The 27348-nt window shown below is 67.5% G+C and overlaps 1 protein-coding gene across 1 annotated transcript; it reads left to right on the top strand.

The window, feature by feature from the left end:
* Nucleotides 1-28: 28 nt before the first annotated feature.
* On the top strand, nucleotides 29-27326 carry PIEZO1 (piezo type mechanosensitive ion channel component 1 (Er blood group)). The gene is made up of 51 exons (XM_086468981.1): nucleotides 29-92; nucleotides 6927-7022; nucleotides 8282-8404; nucleotides 8750-8792; nucleotides 8892-9054; nucleotides 9996-10134; nucleotides 10925-11138; nucleotides 11345-11510; nucleotides 11707-11811; nucleotides 11936-12002; nucleotides 12128-12222; nucleotides 12327-12587; nucleotides 12659-12770; nucleotides 12903-13081; nucleotides 13153-13301; nucleotides 13486-13665; nucleotides 13745-13833; nucleotides 15855-16012; nucleotides 16087-16263; nucleotides 16407-16532; nucleotides 16641-16841; nucleotides 16927-17131; nucleotides 17281-17385; nucleotides 18196-18349; nucleotides 19435-19678; nucleotides 19825-19921; nucleotides 20030-20198; nucleotides 20278-20367; nucleotides 20535-20623; nucleotides 20882-20953; nucleotides 21384-21487; nucleotides 21579-21670; nucleotides 22015-22085; nucleotides 22203-22375; nucleotides 22491-22616; nucleotides 22816-22892; nucleotides 22970-23228; nucleotides 23315-23503; nucleotides 23763-24057; nucleotides 24184-24301; nucleotides 24398-24545; nucleotides 24636-24850; nucleotides 24972-25130; nucleotides 25211-25358; nucleotides 25475-25663; nucleotides 25763-25855; nucleotides 26027-26199; nucleotides 26315-26437; nucleotides 26554-26633; nucleotides 26753-26951; nucleotides 27077-27326. Exons 1-51 carry the CDS (start codon nucleotides 29-31, stop codon nucleotides 27324-27326), a joined length of 7413 nt encoding a protein of 2470 aa, XP_086325107.1.
* The last annotated feature ends 22 nt before the right edge of the window (nucleotides 27327-27348 follow it).

The following is a 27348-nucleotide window of genomic DNA, read 5'->3' as shown; positions in this document are numbered from 1 at the left end:
TCCCCCGCCGGGGCCGCCGCCTGACGGGATGGAGCGGCGGGCGCTGGGCGCCGGGCTGTACTGGCTGCTGCTGCCGCTCGCCCTGCTCGCCGGTGAGTGCGGGGGTTGGGTTTTTTTTGGGGGGGGCGGGGGGGTGGGGGGGTGTATGTTGGGGTGCTCTGGGTCCGTCCCCTCCCCACGCGGGAGCCGCGGCGCGGTGCTTCCCCACGCCGCGACGAGCCGCTGCCGGCCCCCGGGGGGGAGGGGGGGGGGGGGGGAGCGCACAGTGGGGTCCCCAGCCCCACGGGGGGACCCCCTGTACGGGGGGGGGGGGGGTGTCCCCCCCATCTCCGGGATCGAGCCCACGCTCGGGAAACGCTGCAACTTGTCGCGGCTGGGTGTGCGTCCGTGTGTCCGTCCGGTCCGTCCGTCCGTCCGTCCCCCCCAACCCCGCACCGGGGGACGGTTGGGGCCAAAACCGTCGCGGTTTGGCCCCCGCTGTGTCACCCAAAGTTGGGGGGGTGAGGAGGGTGCTGGGACAGCGGTTGCCAGCGATGCTCTAGGGGGGGTGTTGGGGGTGTGTGGGGGCAGCTGGCACCCATCCTGGCTCCGTGCACCGGGTGCTGCGGCGGGGAGCGGGGTGGGGGGGGCACCCACGTCGGGCTGCAGCAGCCCCCTGCAGGGCTGTGGCTCCCCAGCTCTTCCCCAGCCCGTTTTTAAGCAACGCTGGCCTTTGAAGGCAGATGCGCCACCCACCAAGGCAACTGGCTGGCTACCGGCCTGGAAAATCCCCGTGTCCTGGGACGAGCAGAACAAGAATTGGCTCATTGAACCCCGGAGCCTTTTCGGGGACTCGCCGTTTACCTTGACGGAGGGAAAAACCTCTCCGTAAACAGGGATTGTTCAACGGGTTCCTTGTGCCCGGCGAACGGGCAGGCTCTGGCCACGGCCGCTGGGCTTCCCCGACCCCGGTACCGGGTGGTCTTCGAGCGCTGGCGTGACTTTTGGGGGAGCGTCACCCAAAGAGAGACGCACGCGCACCCAACCGGAGCCACGTCCAGCCGAGCAGCCCCTTCTCCCAGCTGCGGTTTTGGGGAGCAGGGTTGGGGTGGCGTGGGGCGAGCCTCACTGGCGGAGGAAGTCGGTGGCTGTTGAAAAAAAGCTGTTTTGGTTTTTTTTTTTTTTTTCTTTTGCTCCGGGTTTGCTCGAGGAGTGACTCAGTCCATCGCAGGATGTGAGGAGGTTAATTATAACCCATAACCCTGCCTACGAGCGGGGCTGGGAGGGGAGGAAGGTGGCCGGGGCGCCACTTGCACAAGGCCTCCCACCCTGCCGGCAGCTCCTGGGTGCATCCCATGGGTGCGTGGGGCGACACGTGGGCCTCTGGGTGCGGCCGGCCCTCGTGCTCCAATGAGGCCGATTTGGCCCCAAATCGTGTCAGGCTTGTTTACCCGCTCGCCCCGCTCCGGTACGGGGTGTTGTGGCGGGGACCCGCCGTCTCCCGTGGCTGGTGGTGCCGGTGGCGTTGGTGTTCCCACCCCGGTGAGCTTATAGGTGGCTTGTTTAAATGTGGGGCCCTGCTTGGGTGGGGGCTGTCCTGGGTGAGCAGCTCCCTTCCGCTGCGGTTGCTTCTCAAAATAGCCCCGTGGGTGACTCCGGGGGACGCCTGGAGCCTCACGCCCACACCGAAGGGGAAACTGAGGCACGGCGGGGTTGTGGTTCGTCCTGCTGCAGCTGGGAGGTGGGGGCGAGAGGAAGAACCCCGGAGCACAACCTTCCTTCCCCGGCAATTAGGCTCTTCCCAAACGTCCGGAGGATGTTTGCTTGCGGCTCCCGGCCAGCTCGGGGCGGGTGGAGGTGCAGGAGCTGGGTTTGGGGTAGCCCTCTCTTCCCATGGACTGGCACGGGCGCGGACCCCCACGGGGCGGCTGCCAGCCGTGCCACGGGCGCACGTACCCCCACCCGGCGCAGGGAGAACCCTCCTCGGCTCTATCCTGCCTGGTGGGGAAGCTGGGGTGCGTGGAGCTGGGCGGGGGGCACAGCCTGCCGTGCCCTCCCGCCGGTGCACAGCCCACCCGTGGGGGGACCAGGCAGCTCTGCGCCCTGACCGGGGTAGGGGGGACACGACGGCAACCTGGGGGGGACACGACGGCAACCTGGGGTGAGGTGAGGACACGGCCCCTCTCCTGCCTGAGCCCCCCCCTGCCTGGCCAGGAGGTGACAGGGTGTTGGGGGTCCTTTGGGGGTCCCGGCTGGCTCTGGTGTGCCGCAGGGGGCCGGTGCCCGGCTGGGTGCTGGTGACCGTGTGGGCTGCAGCCAGCTGCCTCCTGCGGTCAGGTGCTTTTTATAAAATGAAGGGAAATAAAAAAGAGGAGGGAGAAAAAAAAAAAAAAAAAAAGAAAAAAGAAAAAATAACCCCCCAAAAAAAAAGAAAAAGCCACTGCGGCCTCCAAGAGCAATAAGTGCTGTTTCCTCCCCAGGCGCCCAGGGGGATGGGAGGCTGCCTGCAGCCTGCCCGGACACTGCCCGCGCTGGGGTCCCCATCTCCCCAGGGCCTGAGCCTTTGGCAAAGCCCCCCGCAGGGCCCCATGGAGGTGGGTGACGCTGGGGGGTGGGCTCCCCAGGGGTGACAGCGGGTCCCCACGCTGAGCCACGGGCTGGGTTTGCGTGGGCTTCGTGGCTCCGGTGGTCTGCAAAGCGTGGGCACCGCTGGGTTTAACCCTTGGCCGCCTCCGCACCCCGGTCACTGCAGAGTCTTGGGGTGCCCGTCGGGGCTGGGCGGGGGTGGGGGGGTGGGGTGTTTGGACAGCCCCGACCCCAAGCTACGCGTGGGGGAATGGATGGACCCGAGAACGTCCCCGTGCGATGGGAACGTGGGTCCCTGTGGGACAGGAGACGTGCGGGGGCACCCCGGTGCTGAGCCCGCGGCTCTGGGGACCCCGAGGGCTGCTCCGGCCCCTTGGCATGGGCTGTGCCACCCCGGCGTGTGCCCGGCGTGGGGGCTGCAGCCCCGAGGGGTGTGGGTGCCGGTGTCCCCAGGCACTGGGGTGGCAGCGAGCACCCGTCGCCAAAGCTGCTGCGTTCCCTGTCCCGTTGCACGAGCTCTGCTGGGCTTTCCCAGGCCGGCGGCCGTGGCACCCGCTGGCACCCGGCCCGGTGCCCTCCCGGGGCAACTCCCGGGGCATCCCCGGGGAGCGGGACCGGCTGCTGCCTCGGCGCTGGCAGGAGTGGGATTAACTTTCCACAAAAACAGGATACGGCGGGTGAACCGGTGGGGCTGCTCCCTCTTCCCAGAGCCAGGGCTGGGGCTGGGAGTGGGCCGGCAGCTGGCTCTCCCAGCGGGGCTCGCTGCTTTGGGGCTGCCTGGGTTTTGGGATGGGGGGGACACATCCCGTGGGGAGAGCCGCCGTGGCCGGGGTTCATTACCCTACCTGTGGTTTGCAGCCGGCGGGTGCGGAGAGCAAGATCCTGGGTGCAAAGTGACACCCTGGGGACCCCGTCTGAGTGTCCCCCCCAGCTCCAGGGACCCCAGTTGGGGCCAGTTAGCTGGGAGGCAGGACCCGGCTGCGGGGAAGCAGCTTGGCAGAGCTGCCAGAGCCTGGCTGTTGGAAAAGAGCAGGGCAGGCAGGGAGTGAGAGCGCTCTTCTAGTTCATCCCGAGCAGGTCCCCGCGGTGCCAGTCGGTGCATGGGCTGTGCGCGGGCACAGGGCGGGTGGTGTGTGGGGCCAGGGTCTGGGGAGCCCCCCTTTCCCCGTGCAGCTGGGTATGGCTCCATCCCCAGGAGCTGGCTGGGCACGGGATGGTGCCTGGTTGGCATGGAGGGGGCTGCACTAGCCCCCAACCCGCTCCCGCAGCCGCCCTTCCCACGCTTCCCCGGCCTGATTGCCGTGGGAGAGACCCCGGTGCCGGCTCTCCTCGGCTACCTCCACCCTCGCCATGGGGTCCCTGCCTTCCCCTGGGGTTCCCAGTGACCCCTTCTCCCCTCCCACGGGGAGATCTCAAGGGGAGAGTCAAGGCCGGCGTGAAGGAAACCCGGCACATCTCGCCCAGCTCCGATTTACCCTCCTCCCGGCACATTAACGTCGTTAATATTTCAAGCACCGGCTGCGGTGGCGGTGAACTCCCCGGCGGCGTGGGAGCTGGGCCGGCTGCTCGCGACTCCCCAGGGGTCACGGAGCTGGGGAAGGGGGGTTTTGGGGTGCAGAGCCACGATAACCTTGCTGGGGGCACTGGGGAAATGCTCAGGGCGGGCCCGATCCTGCCCTGTGGCACCACCCAGCGCCTCATGGGTGATGGGGACGGTGGGTGCCACGGCGCTGCACCCACCCACCCGCTTGGCTCCTCCATGGGTGCAGGAGGGAGGGTTTCGCCGCGGGGCTGCTCTCCCCACAGGCCAAACTGGTTTTTCTCCCCGTGCTGGTGCTTTCCCCGCTGTCAGCACAGTGGGGAACTGGTTTCCTCCGACGGTGCAGGACGGAGCAGCCACACGTGGCTGGCGTGGCACGCCTCGGTGCAGGGAGGCACGGGTGCAAAGCTGGGCACCGTGGGTGCTCCAAAACCGGGCTGCACCGTGCCGGGGGGCTGCTCCCCGGAGCATCATTTTTTCGCCCCGTTTTCATCCTGGAGCTCTTAAAAGCCAGTCGAAGCCGGGGCTGCGGTGGAGGCTGACCAACCCTTTCGGGGTGATGCCTTGAGCCCCTGGGAGGGGGGAGCCACCAGCTGGAGGGTCCCATGGGTGCTGGCTCGGCCCTAGGGTGCAGCAGGGGGCTGTGCATTTGCAGGCAGCTGCTTGCCAGCCCTTCCCGGTGCCACGGGCAACCCCGGGCCGCTGCCACCACGCGATGCCTGCTCTGTTCTGTCCCCTGCCCAGGAGTAATGTCCCACCAGTCCCGGGGGGCTGGTTGCTGGTGGCATAAAATACCGGGGTCACCCTGTCGCTCGGGGCACGGGTGGTCCCTGCAGCACGTGCGTGCCCTGCGGTGCCCGTGGGTCTCCCCACGGTGCCCACAACCCCCATCCTCCCCGCAGCTCGCTGGCAGACCCCGGGCGGTGCCAGCGGAGCTCCGTCGCAGCCAGACCCCCTCCATGTCACCAGTCCCCACAGGGTGACCTCAGCTGGGACGGGACGGGGGTTGCCCCAAGCACCCAAAGGACCCTGCCCTGGCGCAAGGGTGGGCTGTGGGGTTGGTGCCAGGATGTGGGGGTACCGGTGGCCGTTGGGGGGGGGGGGGGGGGGGCCTGGCTGGCTCCCCCGAAAGCCGGAGCAGTGACTCGCCCCCGCGCCAGGAAGGCTCCTCTCGGCGCTGGCGCGGGATGGGGAATATTTGCTCCATGAGATCATGGTTTGCCGAAACGAAGCCAACGGCCCTCGGCAGCGGCGGGCGTGCGGCGAGGGGACGCGTCCTGGGGTCACCGCGGAGAGGCGACGGGTAGGATGGTGGTCCCAGACCCCCACCCTGGGGCTCCCTGTGCCCCCCCCCCCCCCCCCCCCCCCCACGCTGGGGTCCTGCTTGTGCTCCCCAAGGGAGGGAGGCAGCTGGGGACCCTGCTGTGGGCCCAGGGACTGGCTTTAGCTCCCATGGGTGCTGCGTGGGACGTGTCCCAGGTTGCTGGGTGCATTCCGGGGGGCCTCCCCTCCCACCACCCCCGCACCCTCTGAGGATCCCCCCGCCATCCCCAGGGGTGCCAGGCTGTTCATGGGGGGGCTGCACCGCGTGTCCCCCCCCCCTCCAGCCACTCGCCCCAGGATGTGCCGTCCCATTGAAGCCTCGTAAACACAGGAAGGGCCGTGCTGGGCTGGTGGGGCCAAGCACGTCCCCTGGCACCCAGCCTGCACCCCCCCCCTCACCCCCCCCCAGCCCCACAGGGGCTCGGCCCCCTCTGCCTCACCCCCTTCCCAAGCCGGGATGCCAAGGGGAGCGCATCCCTGCCCTGGCCACGCAGAGCTGGGGTCCCCAACTTCGGTCCCCTGCAGCCGTCCCCTCCTTGGGCTGCTCCAGAGGGGTGCCCCCTCCCCAGAGTGGGGTCCCGCCAGCCTGCTGGGCCGGGGGTGGGGGGGGTGTGCGGGGAGACATACCTGTGGGTGGCAGGGGAGGGGATGGAGGGGTGCCCTGGGGCTGCCTGGAGCGGGGGCACAGTTAAAAAAGCGAAGCCGAGCACTGGTTTGGTGGGTGTTTCGCAGCGGCCGTGCCCATCGCCGTGGCCTCGTGGCTGGGCAGCCGCAGGGCCGATGCCAGCTCGCCCCGGTGCATGTGGCCGTGCCTGTCACCCCTCGCCTGGCGACGGGAACGCTGCGTCCCCAGCCGCGGTGGCAGCTGCCCTGGGATGTCCCCGATAGTGGCAGCAGCTCCGCGGGGCGCTGGCTCAGCCCTGCTCCCTGCCCGGCTCCTCCGAGGGTTTTCACGCCTGCAAATAAGCTGTAATTTAGGTCTAAAAATAAGCGAGGGGGAAGGTGGTGAGCTGGTGGTGTGCCCGGAGCAGGGCTGGGTGCAGGTGAGGGGGCTGTGCCAGCCCCAGGGTGGCCAGGGGTGGGGGTCCCAGCCCAGCGGCGGGGGTCCCTGCAAACCTCGGTGTGGTCTTGCAGCGACGCTGTGGAAATGCAGCAGATTTTGCTCGTGGCTCTCGTCTTCCCCATCACCCCACGTGTCTGGGACCTCTGGGGTGTGTGGTGTGTCGTGTGTCGTGTCCCCCCCTTCCCCATGCCACTTGTGGGGGTCACCAGGACTGACCCAGGCTCCTGCCTGTGTCCCCCTCTTCCCGCTGGCATTGCTGGGGGAAAGTCTGGGGCTACCCATCATTTTGGGGCGTCCTTCACCTTCTGCTTGGTGTCCCTCGCCGCACAGGTCAGGGTGCCATCCTTGGGGATCCCCAGGGGGTGTGTGGGGGGGTGCAGCACCCTCCTCACGCCGCACCCCTGGCACTAACCCTGCCCTTCCCTCTGCCCCCAGCCTGCCTTTTCCGCTTCAACGTCCTCTCCCTGGTGTACCTGCTCTTCCTGCTGCTCCTGCCCTGGTTCCCAGGGCCCACCCAGGGCTCCGCCGGAGGTAAGGGGCTCCGCCTGGGATGTGGGGACGGTGGGCAGCGGGGTGGGTCAGCACGCAGGCAGCTCTAGCCCAGGGCAACCAGGCAGCCTGGCTACTCTCCGGCAGGTACCTGCCCTCCTTCCCCTGCGGTTTCCCCCCGGGCGGGCAGCGTGGCTCCGCGTGGCAGCCTCGCTCTGTTAATTATAGCCCGGCCGGGGCTATTAATAGACCTCCAGCTCCAAACTGGCCAGTTTTGAGCCCCAGCCTGATTAACCAAAAAAACCCAAACCCTCAGGGCCGGGCTGTGCCCCTCGGGGTGGGCAGGGGATGTACCACGAGCGGCCCCTCCGCCTTGCCCCGGGCATGTCCCCCACGGGGGGCATGCATGGAGGGGGGGGTGCAGGGGTTGCAGCACCCATGGTGGGTGCATGGGACGTGTGTGTGTCCCCCCCCCCCGCAGTGGGCACCGTAGCCCTGCCGTCTCCCTGCCCTCTGTGCCAGGGTGAGCCGCGCTGTAACACAAGCCGGCAGCGCCTGGCACGGCCGCAGCTAAAAGCTCCTCTGAATATTTCATGGGCTCGCACAGCCCCGGAGCCCGGGTGCTACTGAGAGCTTTTGCAGGGATTTACAGGAAAAAAAAAAACAAGCGGAGGGAGAGTTTTTGGCCCACGGCCGTGTCCGTCCGTCCGTCCGTTCCCCCCCCCCCTTCCCCGGGCTGGTGTGCAGCTGCGGTGGGCTCGCTGCCTGCCCCGTGGCCAGGAAAATGGGCGCACCGCCCGGGGAGCCGGGTGGGATGGGGGCACGGCTGCAGCTGGTGGAAGGGCTGACGGGGCTCGTGGTGTGGGGGATCCCCTGGCACCCCCCCCCAGCCCCCTCCTCCACCCCCAGGATGTTCCACTGGGGATGGCGAGCTGCATCCTGATGCTGGTCCCAGTGCAGTGGGGCTGGGAAGCACCTGGTACCAGTTGGGTCAGAGGGTGCTGCAAGGGCAAGGGGAGGGAATGTGGTCTCCCTGCGTTGCCCCGTGCCTCAGTTTCCCCAGTAACGCAGCAGAAAGGATGCTCGTAGGCTGGGCCGGGTGCACGGTGGGACGTGTGAGGTCCTGGTGGGACCATGTCCCTGGGGCGGACCCCTGGCATCTCTGGGCACAGCCACGCTGCACCCCTTCCCCGCTCTTCCTGGGGGCGGGGGGGGGGGGGGGTGCTGGGTCTCCACTGGGGATGCTGGCGCAACCTGGGGTCACCTGGAGCGGTGGGTAATGGGGTGCCCGTGTCTCGCAGGTCACACCAGCCGCCTCCTCAAAGCTCTGCTGGGGACCAGCATCCTCTTCCTCCTCGCCCACTTCGTTTTCCAAATATGCCTCTACACGCTGCCCGTCCTGGACCAGCTGCTGGGGCCCAGCTGTGAGTACGGGGTGCCAGGGCAGCCTGCCAGCGGGGTGCCCCTGCCTGCCCTCGCCTTCCCACACCAACGCTCCCCACAGGCTTCCCGCCCTCCCTGCAGTGCCCGGGGGCTGGATCCCCAAGCTGATGACATGGGGGTGCGGGGATCCCCTCCTCCTGGGTGCTGGGACGTGCTGTGCCGTGGCAGGGTGCCCGCTCAGTGGCCGCTGCGCCGGGCGCAGACCCCATCGTGGGTCCCCGTGGGGGTGGGACGGTCACCCCACGGGGAAGCCGCCCGCTCCGGGTGGGCTCGCAGCCTGCCCGCCTGGGCTCTGCCCAGCTCAGCACCTCCCTGCTTCCCCGCAGGCAGCACCTGGGAAGTCCTCACCCGGCACATCGGGGTCACCAGGTAAGGGCACCCTGACAGTGTGGGGCTGGGGGGGGTGGTGGGAGTCGGGGTGGGGGGGGCACCCCCAAGCCCTCCTCTGCCCTCTTTCCCCCTCCCCAGGCTGGACTTGAGCGACATCCCCAACTCGGTGCGTCTCGTGGCGCCCGACGTCGGCATCCTGCTGGTCTCGTCCCTCTGCCTGTGCCTGTGCCGCCGCCTTGTCCCCAAGGCCGGTGCTGCCGCCCGCGCCCGGCGACCCGAGTCCCTGGAGCCCCTTGAGCGGGTGAGAGCCCCACCCCCGGTGCCATCGGCAGCGTCCCACCCGCCACGTCCCACCCAGCCCCTGCCAACCTCCCCAGGGCACAAGGTGGCCGGTCCCCAGTCCCCTGTCCCAGTTCCATCCCCGGGGAGGGCAGTCTGGCACACGGGGGACTCGGCATGGGGACATCCCCGGTGACCGGGGACACGGGTGGGGGCAGGTTTGGTGGCCCAGTTGAGTGGGAAGCGGTGGAGGGTTGCCCAGGGTGACTCAGGCGCGGAGGAGTGCCCGTGTTTGTGCCCGCGTTGCCGTAGGGATCCCGGCAAACAGCCTGGCCCCACGGCACCGCTCGGCGTGGGCGACGGTGGGATGCTGGCACCCAGCTTGAGCTCGCTGGCTGGGTGCTGTGCCGTGCCGTGCCGTGCCATGCCATGCCAGCCCTGCCTGCCAGTGCCAGCGGAGCACCAGGACGCTGTGCTCGTGGCACCGGCGTCACCCAGGCGGACACAACCGCAAGCCCATGGTACCCTCGCCCCCAGCAGACACCCCTCGGGGCTCAGCACAGCCCCGTTTTGGGGTGCTCCCCGCTGGTCTGGACTGCGGGTGCTCGCCTGCCCGACTCCGGCTGTGGCCAGGCTGTAACCGGAGCGCCGGCCGATGCGAATGCCTTTGCCGTGAGCGCGGGGCCAGCGCGGGAGGCAGCCTGGAAAAAAGCTCAGTGCTGGGAACCCGGGCGCCAGCGCCAAGAAAAACAGCCGCCTTTTCGGAGGCGCTTTCCAAGCGGTTAAGGAGATAAACACGGCCAGGTGCCGGGCTCGGAGCCCGCACAGCGCCGGGCAGGGTGCCCCGGCCGTCCCCCCGTGTTCTCCCTCCAGTGGGGAAACTGAGGCACGGGCAGGAGCAGCCTGGAGCTGGGCAGCTGCCCGGGGAAAAGCCGTGGGGCTCACACCGTGGTCTCCTGGCAGGGGGAAGAGGAGGACGTGGAGCGGCACAGTGGCACGGCCGATGGGGACACGCCACTCAGCGCGAGGCTGCGGGTGACGGCTCACTGGCTGCTCTGGGCAGCCGGGAAGGGTCTGGCCATCGTGCTGCTGGCCTTGGCTGGTGCGTACGGGGCGGGGGGGGGGGGCATGCAGTGAGCTGGGGAGGGGTCTTGGTGGCCATGGTGCCGGAGGGGATGCTCAGTCCAGGGAGGGATGCTCAGGGGATGCTCAGTCCAGTGGTGGGGATGCTCGGTCCAGGGGTGGGATTCTCAGTCCAGGGGGGGATGCTCAGGGGATGCTCAGTCCAGGGGGGATGCTCAGGGGATGCTCAGTCCAGGAGGGATGCTTGATCCAGGAGGAGATGCTCAGTCCAGGAGGGATGCTCAGGGGATGCTCAATCCAGAGGGGTGATGCTCGATCCAGGGAGGGATGCTCAGTGGGGGGGGGATGCTCGGGGGATGCTCAGGGGATGCTCGGTCCAGGGGGGGGATGCTCAGGGGATGCTCAGTCCGGGGCGGGGATGCTCAGTGCAGAGGGGGGGATGCTCATGGGATGCTCAATCCAGAGGGGTGATGCTCGATCCAGGGGGGATGCTCAGCTGGGGGGGGATGCTCAGGGGATGCTCGGTCCAGGGTAGGGATGCTCAGTGCAGGGGGCGATGCTCAGTCCAGGGAGGGATGCTCGATCCAGAGGGGGGATGCTCGATCCAGGAGAGGGATGCTCGATCCAGAGGGGGGATGCTCAATCCAGGAGAGGATGCTCAATCCAGGAGGGGATGCTCGATCCAGGAGGGGATGCTCGATCCAGGAGGGGATGCTCAGTCCAGTGGGGGGATGCTGGGTGCAGGGCGGGATGCTCCTCCAGGGACCGCTTGGCCACACACTGACCGCCCGTGGGGCGCTGCTCCCCAGGGATCACCCTGCCCTCCGCCTCCTCCAGCGTCTACTACCTGCTCTTCGTGGGGCTGTGCACGTGGTGGGCCTGCCACCTCCCCGCCAGCCGCCTGGCCTTCGACACCCTCTGCATCCTCGTCGGCGTCTATGCTGCCGGCCACCTCCTCTGCCTCTATGCCTACCAGGTGCCCTTCATCCAGGGGGTCTTCCCACCCCCCACCCTCTGGGCACGGTGAGTCCCCCGGGGGAGAGAGCTGTTCCCCGCGTCCCCGGCACCCCGCTTGGTCTCCATCCTGCTGGAGCTGTGGTGGGTCCCTGGGGAGGGTGGCTGGAGGCTGCCCGGTGAAGCCATGTGCTGGGCCAGCACTGGGAGGGGACCCTGGCTTGTGGGGGGGGTCCCCGTTGGGGGGGTTAATGCCACCCGCTCCGTCCCCACAGGGTGTTTGGCTTCAAGGACATCGTCCTCTACCGCAACTGCTCCCGGCCCAACGCTCTGGTGCTCAACACCAGCCACCCCTGGCCTGTCTACGCCAACCCCGGCATCTTGCTCCTGCTCTACTACACCGTGGCCACCCTGGTGAAGCTGCGCCGGCTGGACGCCAGGGTGAGGGGCTGCGGGGCTGAGCTGGACCCTATGCCAACGCCCAGCCTGCCCCGCTGCTCTGCCCCAGCCCTGGCACCGGCGGTGCTCGGTGGGGGGGGGGGGGGGGCAGTGGGGTGCCCACAGCTGGAGGGGGGGGCTTTGGCAGGGGGATGGGGCGTGAGCCTGCTCCCCCTGAGCTGGCGCCTGCCCCTCGCAGAGAACCACGGCACCAGCGCGGCCACCAGCGAGGTGCCCGGCCAGGGAGCTGGTGGAGCTGGAGAGCTGGCCCAAGGACACCGATGGCGTGGCTGAGGACACCAAGGTGAGTCTTGGGGGGGGGGGGGGGGGCTGTGCCCCCCAAGCGATGCCTGAGATGCGGGGAGGAATGGGTAGGGGGTGTTCTGGGGGTGCCGGGGTGGGCTCTGAGCCCTCTGTGCCCCCCCCAGCCCATGCTGTCCCCCAGCACGGGGCAGCCAGGCAGCGGCGCCGAGAACTGCACCGTCCACGTCATGGGCAACTTGCCGCAGCCGGGTAAGGCCAGCCCCACCGCTTCCCCCTCCCCAAATCTTGCCTGTGGCTTGTGGGGGAGGCGGGGGGGGGGCACCTCACAATCCCCCCCCCCCCACCTCCCCATGGAGCAGGCAGGAGGCGTCCGGCGGAGCGGCTGCCCCTGCACGCCCTGGGCCACGTCGTCATGAAGCAGAGCTACGTCTGCGCCCTCATCGCCATGATGGTAAGGGGCTGGGGGGGGGGAGGTTGGGGGGACACGGCGGGGGGGGACACACACCTCCTGGGCTGAGCCCGGGTGAATGACCGCGTCCTGGCTCCCCCCCCTAGGTGTGGAGCATCACCTACCACAGCTGGTTGACCTTCGTCTTGCTGCTCTGGGCTTGCCTCATCTGGACGGTGCGGAGCCGGCATCACTTCGCCATGCTCTGCTCGCCCTTCCTCCTCCTCTACGGCTTCGCCCTCTGCACCCTGCAGTACATCTGGGGCATGGATCTGGCCCCCGAGCTGCCCACCCGCGTCGGCTTCATGAGCCTCGAGCAGTTGGGGCTGGTGCACCCCAAATATCCCTGCTTGGACCTGGGGGCCAAGGTAAGCCCGGCGTCCCCATCGCTGTCCCCGCTGGCGCCCGGCTGGCCCCGCTCACCGCCTCGTCCCCGCAGCTCCTGCTCACCTTGACCTTCTGGCTGCTGCTGCGGCAGTTCGTTAAGGAGAAGGTGCTAACGAGGAGGTGCCCAGCCACCCCGCTCCTGGAGGTGACCGTCTCGGATACAGGTAAGCGCTCCCGGTGTCACCCACCCGCTGGGACCCCGGGCTGAGCATCCCCTGGGATGGGAGCACCCCGGGGGTGGGCGCACACACGTGCCCCCCACCGGGCTGCCTGCAGCCCCCTCGCTGCCTTTGCAGAGCCCAGCCGGCAGCGGGACATCTTGAAGGCGCTGGGGGCCCTGGTGCGAGATTTTTACGCCAAATACTGGATCTGCGTCTGCGCCGGCATGTTCATCGTGGTGAGCTTCGCCGGGCGCCTCGTCGTCTACAAGATCGTCTACATGCTCCTCTTCCTCCTCTGCCTCACCCTCTTCCAGGTAAGGGAAGGGGCAGCCAGGGACCCCTCCCCGTCCCCAGTGTGGCCCCGCTGATGTCCCTGTCCCCGCAGGTGTACTACAGCCTGTGGCGCAAGGTGCTGAAGGGCTTCTGGTGGCTGGTGGTGGCGTACACCATGCTGGTGCTCATCGCCGTCTACACCTTCCAGTTCGAGGACTTCCCCACGTACTGGAGGAACCTGACGGGCCTCACCGATGAGCAGTGAGTGTGTGTCCCCCCCCCCACCGGCCCCGCCGTGGCACTCGGGCGCGGCCAAGGGATGCGTTGCACCGGCGGGGGGGGGGGGGGGGAAACTGAGGCACGGGGAGGGGAGTCGGGGTCGGCGCGGCGGCCGTGCAGGGCGGGAGGGATGCGGCCCCGTGTTGATCCTCCTCTCCCTGCCCAGGTTGGGCGACCTTGGCCTGGAGCAGTTCAGCGTCTCCGAGCTCTTCTCCAGCACCCTCATCCCGGGCTTCTTCCTCCTGGCCTGCATCCTCCAGCTCCACTACTTCCACCGTCCCTTCATGCGCATCACCGACCTGGAGCACGTCCCCGCCGCCACTCCGCCGCCCTGCCACATCCCCAGGTAGGGGCCTGCGCTGGGGTGAGCCACCCCTGCCCCCCCCCGAGTCCCCCATCCCTGCGCTGAGCCCTCCTCCCCGCAGGCCTGAGGAGCTGCACGGGAGCCGGCTGCTGCGAGATGCGGCTGCTGCCGAGAACGCCGGGACGGGCGACGCCGACACCGTGTCGCAGGGTACTGGGCAGGGACGGGGTGGGATGAGATGTCCTCCAAGCCAGGAAGGGGCTGGGGGGGTAGGGAGATGGATTTGGGGTGTCCTCCGAGTGTGGGAGGGGATGGGTTGGGGCATCCTCCAAGCCAGGAATGGGCTGGGCGGGTGCAGGGAGGGACTGGGGTGCTCTCCGAGTCTGGGAGGGTACAAGGATGGATTTGGGGTAGGGACTGGGAGGGTAAGGAGGTGGATTTGGGGTGTCCTCCAAGTCTGGGAGGGTACGAGGATGGATTTGGGGTGTTCTATGAGCCAGGATGGGGTTGGGGGATGTAGGGACAGAGTGGAGCATCCTCTGAGCCAGAAAGGGACTGGGAGGGTAGGGAGATGGATTTGGGGTGTCCTCCGAGTGTGGGAGGGGATGGGTTGGGGCATCCTCCAAGCCAGGAATGGGCTGGGTGGGTGCAGGGAGGGATTGGGGTGCTCTCCAAGTCTGGGAGGGTACAAGGATGGATTTGGGGTGTTCTATGAGCCAAGAAGGGACTGGGAGGGTAGGGAGATGGATTTGGGGCATCCTTCAGGTCTGGGAGGGTATGAGGATGGATTTGGGATGTCCTTCAAGCCAGGATGGGGTTGGAGATGCAGGGATGGATTGGAGCATTCTAGGAGCCAGAAAGGGACTGGGAGGGTAGGGGGATGGATTTGGGGTGTCCTCCGAGTGTGGGAGGGGATGGGTTGGGGCATCCTCCAAGCCAGGAATGGGCTGGGCGGGTGCAGGGAGGGATTGGGGTGCTCTCCAAGTCTGGGAGGGTATGAGGATGGATTTGGGGTGTTCTATGAGCCAGGATGGGGTTGGGGGATGTAGGGACAGAGTGGAGCATCCTGAGCCAGAAAGGGACTGGGAGGGTAGGGAGATGGATTTGGGGTGTCCTCCGAGTGTGGGAGGGGATGGGTTGGGGCATCCTCCAAGCCAGGAATGGGCTGGGTGGGTGCAGGGAGGGATTGGGGTGCTCTCCAAGTCTGGGAGGGTACAAGGATGGATTTGGGGTGTTCTATGAGCCAAGAAGGGACTGGGAGGGTAGGGAGATGGATTTGGGGCATCCTTCAGGTCTGGGAGGGTATGAGGATGGATTTGGGATGTCCTTCAAGCCAGGATGGGGTTGGAGATGCAGGGATGGATTGGAGCATTCTAGGAGCCAGAAAGGGACTGGGAGGGTAGGGGGATGGATTTGGGGTGTCCTCCGAGTGTGGGAGGGGATGGGTTGGGGCATCCTCCAAGCCAGGAATGGGCTGGGCGGGTGCAGGGAGGGATTGGGGTGCTCTCCAAGTCTGGGAGGGTATGAGGATGGATTTGGGGTGTTCTATGAGCCAGGATGGGGTTGGGGGATGTAGGGACAGAGTGGAGCATCCTGAGCCAGAAAGGGACTGGGAGGGTAGGGAGATGGATTTGGGGTGTCCTCCGAGTGTGGGAGGGGATGGGTTGGGGCATCCTCCAAGCCAGGAATGGGCTGGGTGGGTGCAGGGAGGGATTGGGGTGCTCTCCAAGTCTGGGAGGGTACAAGGATGGATTTGGGGTGTTCTATGAGCCAAGAAGGGACTGGGAGGGTAGGGAGATGGATTTGGGGCATCCTTCAGGTCTGGGAGGGTATGAGGATGGATTTGGGATGTCCTTCAAGCCAGGATGGGGTTGGAGATGCAGGGATGGATTGGAGCATTCTAGGAGCCAGAAAGGGACTGGGAGGGTAGGGGGATGGATTTGGGGTGTCCTCCGAGTGTGGGAGGGTATTGAGGATGGATTTGGAGTGTCCTTTAAGCCAGGATGGGGTTGGGGGATGCAGGGATGGACTGGAGAATCTTCCAGGCCAGGAAGGGAGTGGAAAGGATTTGGGGTGTTTTTCAAGTGTTGGAGGGTATGGGTGTGGGTTGGGGCATCCTCCAAGCTGGAAAGGGGCTGGGGGCGGGGTGCAGGGATGGATTGGGGTATCCTCCAGGTGTGGGATGATATAGGGATGGGTTGGGGTGTCCGTGACAGACCGTGTCCCTGCAGGGCCCACCAAATGGGGGCTGGTGCTGGAGCGCCTGATCGTGCTGGGCTGGACCTTCTCGGACATGCTGACCCGTGGGCAGGTCTTCGTGGGGCGCTTGCTGGAGCTCCACATCCTCAAGCTGGTGGCTCTCTACACCATCTGGGTGGCCCTACAGGAGGTACCAGCCCCGGGACACCAGGGTGGGGGGGCTCAGCCGGACACCCCGGCGTGCTGACCCGGCCTCTGCCCCAGGTATCGCTGATGAACTTCTTGCTGGTGCTGCTGTGGGCCTTCGCCATGCCCTACTGCCGCTTCCGCCACATGGCCTCCTGCCTCTCCACCGTCTGGACCTGCATCATCATCGTCTGCAAGATGCTCTACCAGCTCAAGATCGTCGACCCCAGCGAGTACTCCAGCAACTGCACCCAGGTGCCCGGGCACCCACACCGGGGAGGGGGGATGCCTGGTTCTTGGGGTGCTTGTGGTGACCCAGGGAGGGTTCCCTGGCTGGAGGTGGGGTCCAGCAGCAGGGGCGAGGGGGTGCTGACGCCCAGCGGGGCTCCCCTTTGCAGCCCCAGCTCAACAGCACCAACCTGAGCCCGGAGGAACTGGGCAACTCCACGCTGTACCGCGGGCCCGTGGACCCTGCCAACTGGTTCGGCATCCGCAAGGGCTACCCCAACCTGGGCTACATCCAGGTGGGCACGGCGATACCCCGTCCGTGGGGACCACGTTGCGGGGGGGGGGTGGGGGGGTGGGATGCTCGGCCGGCGTGCCGTGGTTCTGAGCATCCCTCTTCTTCCCAGAACCACCTCCTGGTGCTGCTGCTGCTGGTGTTCGAGGCGGTGGTGTACCGGCGCCAGGAGTACTACCGCAAGCAGCACCAGCTGGTGGCCCCCGTCACCGAGACCATCTTCGAGGACATCTCCCGCGAGCACCTCGACCGCGGCCTCGGCAGCTGTGCCAAATATTTCCTCAACTACTTCTACTACAAGTTTGGCTTGGAGGTGGCTGAGAGTTGAGGGGGGTGGGGGGGTCCCACTGCTCGCAGCACCCCGGGGCTGAGCCTCTGCCTCCCCCTGCCCGCCTTAGATCTGCTTCCTGATGACGGTGAACGTGATCGGGCAGCGGATGAACTTCATGGTGATCCTGCACGGCTGCTGGCTGGTCGTCATCCTGACGCGGCGCCGGCGAGCGGCCATCGCCCGCCTCTGGCCCAAGTACTGCCTCTTCCTCGTCCTCTTCCTCCTCTACCAGTACCTGCTGTGCGTGGGCATGCCGCCCGCCCTCTGCGTGGGTAAGGGGGGCAGGGGCAGAGGAGGGGGTGCCCATCCTTGGCGTGGGTCGTGGAGGTCCATGTCTGGGCAGGCTGCCTGTAAGGGGCTGGGAGGCTTGGGGGGGGGGGGCTGGCATCAAGCGTGCCCACCGCCCCCCCCCCCTCCCCAGACTATCCGTGGCGCTGGAGCCGGGCTCTTCCCATCAACTCGGCGCTCATCAAGTGGCTCTACCTGCCGGATTTCTTCGTAGCCCCCAAATCCACCAACCTTATCAGTGAGTATCCCCCCCGCCCCCCGCAGCCCCTGGCACCCCTCTGCCCCTGGGGTGCCCTGACCCCTAATCCAGCCCTTAGCACCCCCCCTGCCCCTGGGGTGCCCCAGCCCGTGGCAGCCCCCCAGCCCCTGGGGTGCCCTGACCCCTAATCCAGCCCTTAGCACCCCCCCTGCCCCTGGGGTGCCCCAGCCCGTGGCAGCCCCCCAGCCCCTGGGGTGCCCTGACCCCTAATCCAGCCCTTAGCACCCCCCCTGCCCCTGGGGTGCCCCAGCCCATGGCAGCTCCCCAGCCCGTGGGGTGCCCTGGCCCCTAATCCAGCCCCTGACACCCCCCTGCCCCTGGGGCACCCCCAGCCATGGTGGGTCCCATCCTGCACCCAGGAAAGTGAGCAGAGGAGAGGTGGGCGGGGAGGCAGGAGGAGTGGGAGGAGCTGTGATATCCCCGCCCCCTTGGGGTGGAGCTTGATAAGTGCCCACCCCCTTTTGGAGGAGGAGCTGTAGAAAAGCCCTGCCCCTCCCCCTTGGGAGGAGCATGGCTGAAGTCCCACCTCCTTTTGGGAGAAGGAGGGGCCTGGAGAGGGCCACACCCTTGAGGGGAGGAGCTTGGTTAAAGCCACACCCCCACAGGAGGAGGGGCCAGGGGAGAACCACACACACGCCCCCCTTTGAGGGAAGCAGAGTGAAACCCACATCCCAGGGGAGGAGTGGCCTGGGGTGCCCCGCCTCCCTCCTTGGGGGAGGGGCTTGTGGGTGCCACGCCCCCTCTCGGGGTGTGGTATATCGGCGGTATATCAGCGCCACGTGCCCGCAGACGACTTCGTGCTGCTGCTGTGCGCGGCCCAGCAGTGGCGGGTGTTCGAGGCCGAGCGCACCGAGGAGTGGCTGCGGGCGGCCGGCGAGAACACCGACCGGCTCGACCTGGCGCGGGACCCCCGCAACCCCACCCCCAACTTCATCCACTGCCGGTGGGCACCCGCCACCGCCACGTGGCACGGCACCGCCACCCGGGGCTGGGGCGTCTGGGGCCGTGGGGGTGGGACCCCTCCCCCTGCCCTGTGGGCTCGGAGCCTTCCCTGGGATGGGACCCCCCCCTCACCACTGTGGGAACTCCCCCACTGGGATGGGACGCTCCCCTTCACCACCATGGGAACCCCCCCACTGGGATGGGACCTCCCCCCTCACCACCATGGGAACCCCCCCACTGGGATGGGACGCTCCCCTTCACCACCATGGGAACCCCCCCACTGGGATGAGACACACCCCCCTCACCACCATGGGAACCCCCCCACTGGGATGGGACCCCCCTTCACCACTATGGGACCCCCCCCACTGAGATGGGACCCCCCCTTCACCATCATGGGAACCCCCCCACTGGGATGGGATGCTCCCCTTCACCACCATGGGAACCCCCCCACTAGGATGGGACCCCCCCTCACCACCATGGGAACCCCTCCACTGGGATGGGACCCCCCCCCTCACCACCATGGGAACCCCGTCACTGGGATGGGACCCCCCCCCTCACCACCATGGGAACCCCCCCACTGGGATGGGACCCCCCCCTTCACCACCGTGGGAACCCCTGCACTGGGATGGGACCCCTTGGGGTATAGACAGGATGGGACCCCCAGGTAGTGGGAACTGCTGGGCTGGGATCCTCTAGGGTGGGGGTTGGACCCCACCAGTGGTCCCTTTGGGCCAGGGAAGCCCTCCCCGCTGCAATGCTGGGGCAGGAACCCCCCCGCCATGGGTGGAACAGGACCCCCTGCCGCTAGGGTGGTACCCCCAGACTGGGACAGCAGCACCCTGAGGCTGTACTGGAAGGAGGTGCAGTGGTCCGGGACACCCCTGGTGGTGGTGCAGGACCCTCACGGGCACTGGGACCCCGTAGACTGGGACAAGGCACTTTTTCCCCCCCAAGATAGGGCTGATGTAGGGACTGGGACCGTGCTGGGGTGTGGGGTAGCACCTCGCTGCACCCCAAACCCGGGTGGTGCCAAGCGTGGGTGCTGGGAGGGGATGGGCACCCTGCTCTGAGCACCCCATCTCACAGGTCGTACCTGGACATGGCGAAGGTGGTGGTCTTCCGCTACCTCTTCTGGTTAGTCCTGGTGGTGGTCTTCATCACCGGGGCCACCCGCATCAGCCTCTTCGGCCTCGGCTACCTGCTGGCCTGCTTCTACCTCCTCCTCTTCGGCACGGCCATGCTGCGCAAGCCAGCCCGGGCTCGCCTGGTCCTCTGGGACTGCCTCATCCTCTACAACATCACCGTCATCATCTCCAAAAACATGCTGTCGGTGAGAGCTCTCGGCCGTGCAACGACCCCTGGGCTGCTCCTCGGGGCCACCCACCACCCTGAGCATCCTCTGGGGAGGGCTGACCCCCCTCTCCCCGTCCCCCCCCCACCAAAGCAAACCCCGTGCTCTGCCCTCTCTCCTCGCAGCTCCTCTCCTGCGTCTTCGTGCAGCAGATGCAGAGCAACTTCTGCTGGGTCATCCAGCTCTTCAGCCTGGTCTGCACCGTCAAGGGCTACTACGACCGTAAGTTACTGGCCTGGAAGGCCGGGGGGCTGCCCTACCTGAGCTGGTGGGGCTGGGGGGATGCCAATTTGGGCTGCTGCCTGACTTGCCTTCACCTCTGCCTGCCAGCCAAGGAGATGGGCAAGGACCAGGACTGCTCGCTGCCCGTGGAGGAGGCGGGCATCATCTGGGACAGCATCTGCTTCTTCTTCCTCCTCCTCCAGCGCCGCGTTTTCCTCAGCTACTACTTCTTGCACGTCATGCTGGACCTCCAGGCCTCTGCCTTGCAGGCCTCCAGGTGGGGGTTGGGGTCCTGGAGGGGTCCCCATGGGTGTCAAGGTGTGGGTGCAGCCCTCACCCTCCCGCTGTCCCCGCAGGGGCGTCGCGCTGTTCAAGGCCAGCGTCCTGAAGAGCATGCGCTCCCACCGGCAAGCCGAGAAGAAGTCGCTGGCCCAGCTGAAGCGGCAGTGAGTGGGTTTTGGGGAGGGGGGCCACTTGGGACACCCCCGTGCAGCCACCAGCACCTTGGGGCACTCCTGTATGGATGGGAGGAATGGGGATGCCCCTGGGGGTTTGGGGGGGGGGAGGCGGGGGGGTTGGGGGAGCGGGCTCTGCAGCAGCCTCTGCCTGGCAGGATGGAGCGGATCCGAGCCAAGCAGGAGAAGTACCACCAGGAGCGGCTGCCCGGCAGCACCGGCGAGGGGCAGGATGAGGCCAGGCCAGGTGAGAGCCAGCAGGGGGGTCCCTCCCATCCCCTCCCATCCCCTCCCCCCCATTCCTCTCCGGGTACAGCAGGGTGACCACGACCCATCGCCGACGCCCGTCCCGGTGGAACCCCCACGGATCGTTGCGGTGAACCCCCTTTCTCCTGCCCCCCCCCCCCCCCCCCCGGCTCGCCCCTGTGCCGGCGGTGGGTGCACCGAGCGTGGCCGTTCTCAGCCCCCCACCCCCCCCCCCCCAACCCCATCTGCCGTTTCACAGCGCCCGGCGGCCCGGCGGACCCTTCCCGGCAGAGGGAGCGGTGGTGGCGGCCATGGTTAGACCACGCCGCAGGTACTGCCCCGGCACGGGGCCATAACGGGGCGCAGCCCCTCGGCGAGGTCCCTCCGCCGGGGACCGCTAACACCCGCGGGGAGCGGTGGCGACGGTGCTTTCGGCAAGGTGACGTCCTGCATGTCCCCTGTCCCCCCGTGCTCGGCCGCAGGGCACTAACTGGGGCTTCTCCGCTTCCCGGCACTAACGGGGTGTTGGACTGGGGAGGGTGCCGGGCTGAGTTTGGGGTTACCGGCACCAAGTCATCTCCAAACCGGAGGGGCCCCACTTTGGGGACGTGGGAGTTGAGTCTTTGTCCCCAACGGGGATCCCCACGGGTGTCTTTGGCACGGTGCTGGCAGCCCCATGCCGGGCAGAGAGCCCTGGGGAGATGGCAGAGGAGCCAGCCATGGCACCGGCTGTGCCGTGACACCCCGTGCCGCCCTGGCAGTGCTGCATTCAGGGGAATACTTCCTCTTCGAGTCGGACAGCGAGGAGGAGGAGGAGGCAGCGGTGCCGGAGGAGCCACGGCCAGGCAGGCAGAGCGCCTTCCAGGTGAGCATGGCTGGAGGGGGGGGAGCTTTTGGGGGGAGGGGGGGGGCTGGCAGTGCCCACGGGGTGCTGACGGCCCCGGTCCCCCTGCCAGCTCGCCTACCAGGCCTGGGTGACCAACACCAGGACGGCGCTGCGGCAGCAGGAGCAGCCGGAGCCACCTGGTGCCGAGGTCGCTGCAGGTGGGTCTGGGTCACCCCAAAATGGGGCTGGGGGGGGGGGGGGGCTGGGAGGGGACGCGGCCCTGCCCTGCGCCCGCTGGCAGCGGTCGGCATCCTGCAAGGGGGCATCGCCTCAGCGGGGTTCCTGGCTTGGGGGGGGGGGGGGTGGATTCTCTGATGGCTACGATGGGGTTGGGCACAAGCCCTGCAGCTCTGGTGGCCACACTGGTTTTTAAGCTGGAGGGGGGGGGGGGGGGGGGAAGGGGAAGCCCCAACAGGGGCCGGAGCGATGTCCATACCCCGCTGAGCCGCTGCTACCCCTTCCCGGGGCGGGGCGGGGGGGGATCTGACCCTTGCAGGAGACAGCAGAGGGAGGGAAGAGGAGTTGGAGGTGCCTGAAGAGGCCGAAGGCCAGGAAGAAGAGGAGGAAGAAGGCTCTGGTAGGTGGGCGGCAGGACCGCAGTGCAAGGGGGGTGCTGGGGCGGGGGTTGAGGGGGTGTGAAGTGACTCCCCACCCCCCACCCCCCCCCCCCCGGTATCTCTCCTCACCCCGGCAGAGCGGGGCAACGTGGTGCAGCGGGCGCTGAACACCCTGCGGTTCCTGTGGGTGCTGTGCCGGGCCATGGTGGACGGGCTGACGCAGTGGCTGGACGCCTGCACCCAGGAGCACGCCGACATGTCCACCGTCCTGTGCCTCGAGAGATACGTCCTCACGCGCCGGCTGGCCACGGTGAGCCCCGGGGGGGGAGGTTGGTGGGGGACACACACACACACACACACGGTGATACTGGGGCACCGGAGTGGGTGGCAGCGCCACGGTGGCCCTGACCCGCTGCCCGCTGCAGGGAGAGGACGTGCACCGCGGGGTCCTGGATGAGCTCTACCTGCCGCCACCGGAGGAGCCCCCCGAGGAGCCGAGCCCACGAGGGGCTGGGGGTGCAGACCCCCAAAACACCATCACTTCCAGGCAGGTGCATAGATACCCCCCCCCCCCCCCCGCCCCCCGAGGGGGGCAGCTGGTGGCGCCGCGGGCAGGGGCGGGTGGGCAGGGGGGCTCACCTCTGTCCCCATGCCATCCCCAGTGGGCACCAACGAGCCACCCCCGCCCCAGAGGGATGCCCGCTGCCCACCGGCAGCCAGGAGCAGATGGCAACGTGGGGGTCCCAAGAGGATGTGGCGGGGTCCCGGGAGCTCCTGGCCCTCCCCCAGAACCGGAGCCGGACGGCCAGCGAGCTCCTCCTGAGCAGGTAAGGGGTCGTGGGGACGGTGGGGCTGGGGTTGGGGGGCAGCAGGGGTGGCTCACCCCCCGCCTTGCACCCCGCAGGCGCCTGTACTTCCCCGAGTTGGAAGAGTCGGAGCAGTTTTATCGGTCCCACAACCGGTTCCTGAAGCTGCTGCTGGCCGGGTACCGCTGCGTGGCCGCCCACTCCGAGCTGCTCTGCTACTTCATCATCATCCTCAACAACATGGTCACCGCCTCCGTCATCTCCCTCTTCCTGCCCATCCTCGTCTTCCTCTGGGCCATGCTCTCCATCCCCCGGCCCAGCAAGCGCTTCTGGATGACCGCCATCATCTTCACCGAGGTGGACAGGGGGTGGCCAGGGAGGGGACGATGCCCCCTGGCCCCTGGCTGGCCGCCACCCGCTGACCCCAGCATCCCCCCCTGCAGGTGATGGTGGTGGTGAAATACCTCTTCCAGTTTGGGTTCTTCCCCTGGAATGGCTATGCCATGCTGGTGCGCAACGAGGGCAAGCCCTTCTTCCCACCCCGCATCCTGGGCTTGGAGAAGACCGACCGCTACATCAAATATGACCTCGTCCAGCTCCTGGCCCTCTTCTTCCATCGCTCCCTGCTACTGGTGAGCCCCGGGGTGCGGGCACTGCCGCGGGCATCGCCTGGGTGGGCATCCCTGGGACGCTGGAGTTGCTCCTGGGGATGATGGGGGGGCTCTGGAGAGCACCCAGTGGGTGCTTGGTGGCTCTCGCCTTGGTTTCCACCCAAGGCACCCGTTGCTGGTTGGGGCCCTGGGCTGCAACGGGAGCCGATGCTGTGAGATGGGGGGTGAGGTTTGTGGGGCTGGGGGGCATCAGGAACCCCCTGACCACCGCCCTCCCCAGTCCTACGGGCTGTGGGACCACGAGGAGGACCCCTTCCCCAAGAAGAAAGCAGAGGTGGAGCGGGCGGAGGACGAGGAAGAGGAGGAGAGGCGGGGAGAAGCAGCATCCCCGCCACTGGCGGCGGGTGAGGAAGGGATGGAGGTGCTGGCAGAGCCGGGGGCACCGGGTGCAGCCGTGGGGCCGGAGCTGGAGGGCGATGCCGTGGGGCAGGAAGAGGGGACTGGGGCGACGCAGCTCCGCTTCAGGAGGAAGAGGCGGCGGGGGAAGAAGCCGCCGGAGGTGGCTCCGGAGGAAGGTGAGCAGCGGTTCCCATCCCTGACACCCCAGTGAGGGGCAAGGCTGGCGTCCCCCGGGGCGGAGGGGTGCTGGGTTGTGGCCCTGCAGGACCCTGGCTGTCACCCATGCCGTGCCTCACTTGCAGGGGATGGGGAGGAGGAGGAGGAGGAGGAAGAGGAGGAGGAGGAAGAGGCAAAACAGAGCCACGCTCAGAAGAAGCTGAAGGCGTTTGGGCTGCGGGTCAAGCTCTTCTTCCTCGCCATGTGAGTGCGCCGTGGCACTGGTTGGGGTGGGGGGGCGCGAGGTGCAGCCCTCAGTGACCCGTCCCCTCTGTCCTCTCTGTCCCTTGTCCCCTCCAGGGCGCAGAACATGTACCGGCCGGTGCGCGGGTTCTTCCGGGACATCCTGCACACCCAGCACCGGGCGGCCACCGACGTCTACGCCTTCATGTTCCTGGCTGACGTGGTCGACTTCATCATCATCATCTTCGGCTTCTGGGCCTTCGGGGTGAGCAGGACGTTCCCGCCGGGCACTGACTGGCTGGTTCCCACCGCGGGGTCAGGCCGGGCCGTATCCTGACGTCTCCTGCCTCCCCAGAAACACTCGGCGGCTGCCGACATCACCTCCTCGCTGTCGGATGACCAAGTGCCGGAGGCCTTCCTGGTCATGCTGCTCATCCAGTTCACCACCATGGTCATCGACCGCGCGCTCTACCTCCGCAAGACGGTGCTGGGCAAACTCATCTTCCAGGTCATCCTCGTCTTCAGCATCCACCTCTGGATGTTCTTCATCCTGCCGGCTGTCACCGAAAGGTACTGAGCATCCCCACCGGCACAGCGTGGTCTTAGGGTGGCACCTTCATGTCCCCGAGCCCATGTGGCAGCCCAGCCTGGTCGGGGTGGTGACCAGAGGGGTGACACCTCCCTCCCGCAGGTTGTTCAGCCTCAACACGGTGGCCCAGCTGTGGTACTTTGTGAAGTGCATCTACTTCGCGCTGTCAGCCTACCAGATCTGCTGCGGCTACCCCACCCGCATCCTGGGCAACTTCCTCACCAAGAAATACAACCACCTCAACCTCTTCCTCTTCCAGGGGTACGGCACGCGGCCACGTGGACCCCCAGGTGCCCAGATGGTGCCGTACCACCTTCCTCTCCACGTGTGTCCCCCCCCAGGTTTCGCCTCGTGCCCTTCCTGGTGGAGCTGCGGGCCGTCATGGACTGGGTCTGGACGGACACCACGCTGTCCCTCTCCAACTGGATGTGCGTGGAGGACATCTACGCCAACATCTTCATCATCAAGTGCAGCCGCGAGACAGAGAAGGTGAGGCCCCGCCGCGCTGGGAAGGGCCCCCCAGTAAGCCCCTTGTTGGTTGGGGTCTCCCCCCCCCAAGCCTGCCTGGCCCCACATGCTGTCTCCCCCCCCCCCCCGCCTCCCAGAAATACCCGCAGCCCAAGGGGCAGAAGAAGAAGAAGATCGTGAAGTACGGCATGGGGGGGCTCATCATCCTCTTCCTCGTGGCCATCATCTGGTTCCCGCTGCTCTTCATGTCGCTGGTGCGCTCCGTGGTGGGCGTTGTGAACCACCCCATCGACGTCACCGTCACCCTCAAGCTGGGGGGGTACGAGGTAAGGATGCAGGGGTTGGGGCGGGGGTGGGGGTGCCCAGCCTGGATGTCGGGGTCCCCTGCCCGGCTGATGGCACCCTGCCACCCGCCTTCCTCCCAGCCGCTGTTCACCATGAGCGCCCAGCAGCAATCCATCCAGCCCTTCACCCCCCAGGACTACGAAGCCCTCACCAACCAGTTTGAGAGGCAACCGGTAAATCATACACACACACACACCCCCCTCCCTGTCCCAAACCTCCCTCTGACCCTGCTCCATCCCATCGGGATGCGCTGGCAAAGCTGGGGGTGCCCCAGGGTGAGAGGGGGGAGGTTGTGCTTTGGGGGGGGGGGGTTGTGCTGAGGTGCCCCGTGCCCCCGGTGCCAGGTGGCCATGCAGTTCATCACGCTGTACGGCTACGAGGACATCGTGACGGCTCGCATCGAGGGCAGCTCGGGCTCGCTCTGGAGCATCAGCCCCCCGAGCCGGGAGCAGATGCGCCGGGAGCTGCAGAACGGCTCCTCCGACATCACCCTCCGCCTCACCTGGACCTTCCAGAGGTACCGCTGGCACCGTGGGGAGGGGGGGGGACACAACCCTGCCTGCACCCCACCCCCCCCATCACCTTGCTCAGCCTCTGCTGCCCGCTTTGCTCCCCCCCCCCCTCCCCCTCAGGGACCTGGGCAAGGGGGGGACGGTGGAGCACACTTTCGACAAGCACACCACCGACCTGCAGCCCGGCGCGCCCCAACGCATGGAGCTGGCCCAGTTGCTCCAGGGCACCCGTGACACCCCAGTGTGAGTGTCCCCAGGGAGGGGACAGGGAGCTAGACCCCCATCCCCCTCCCTGCAACTTCCCCTTCCTGCTCGTCGCGATGGTGCCCCTCCACCCTGCTCACCCCGCTCTCTTGCAGGCAAGTGCCCAAACTCTTCCCCAAATACATCCGGGCGCCCAACGGCCCTGAAGCCAACCCAGTCAAGCAGCTGCTGCCAGGTGGGTCCCACCATGTCCTTTGTGTGTGTGTGTGTGTGTGTCCCGAAAAAAAAAGGGTGTTGGGGGCGCAGCAGCAGCCGTGCTGTGCCCCCTGACGCTGCCACCCCCTCCCCTGGCAGATGGGGAGGACAGCTACCTGGACGTGGAGGTGCAGCTGAAACGGGAGCGCGCGGGTGGCGGCCGAGGGGGTGACAGCTTCTTGGAGTGGTGGGTGGTGCGGCTGAAAGAAGCCCCCCCCCGCGACGGCAACATCCTCCCCATGGTCATCTTCAACGATAAAGTCAGCCCCCCCAGCCTGGGCTTCTTGGCTGGCTACGGGTACGTGGTTGCGGGGGGGGATGCATGGGGTGGGGGTGGTGGTGGGGAACCACCTGGCTGCGCCCCAAAAGGGGTGCGAAGCTCGGAGTGGGATAGAGGATGGCTCCCCCGCCCTCCCCTCGCAGGATCATGGGGCTGTACGTCTCCATCGTGCTGGTGATCGGGAAGTTCGTGCGGGGTTTCTTCAGCGAGATCTCGCACTCCATCATGTTCGAGGAGCTGCCCTGCGTGGACCGCATCCTCAAGCTGTGCCAGGACATCTTCCTGGTGCGGGAGACGGGCGAGCTGGAGCTGGAGGAGGAGCTCTACGCCAAGCTCATCTTCCTCTACCGCTCCCCCGAGACCATGATCAAGTGGACACGGGAGAAGGAGTAAGGGGAAGGGGCTCCACACACCC

This window comes from Leptosomus discolor, chromosome 8 (assembly GCF_034619465.1).
Source record: "Leptosomus discolor isolate bLepDis1 chromosome 8, bLepDis1.hap2, whole genome shotgun sequence".
Classification (NCBI taxonomy): Eukaryota; Metazoa; Chordata; class Aves; order Leptosomiformes; family Leptosomidae; genus Leptosomus; species Leptosomus discolor.
Note: the sequence above shows the minus strand (reverse complement) of the source record. Positions and strands in the feature narration are given on the sequence as shown.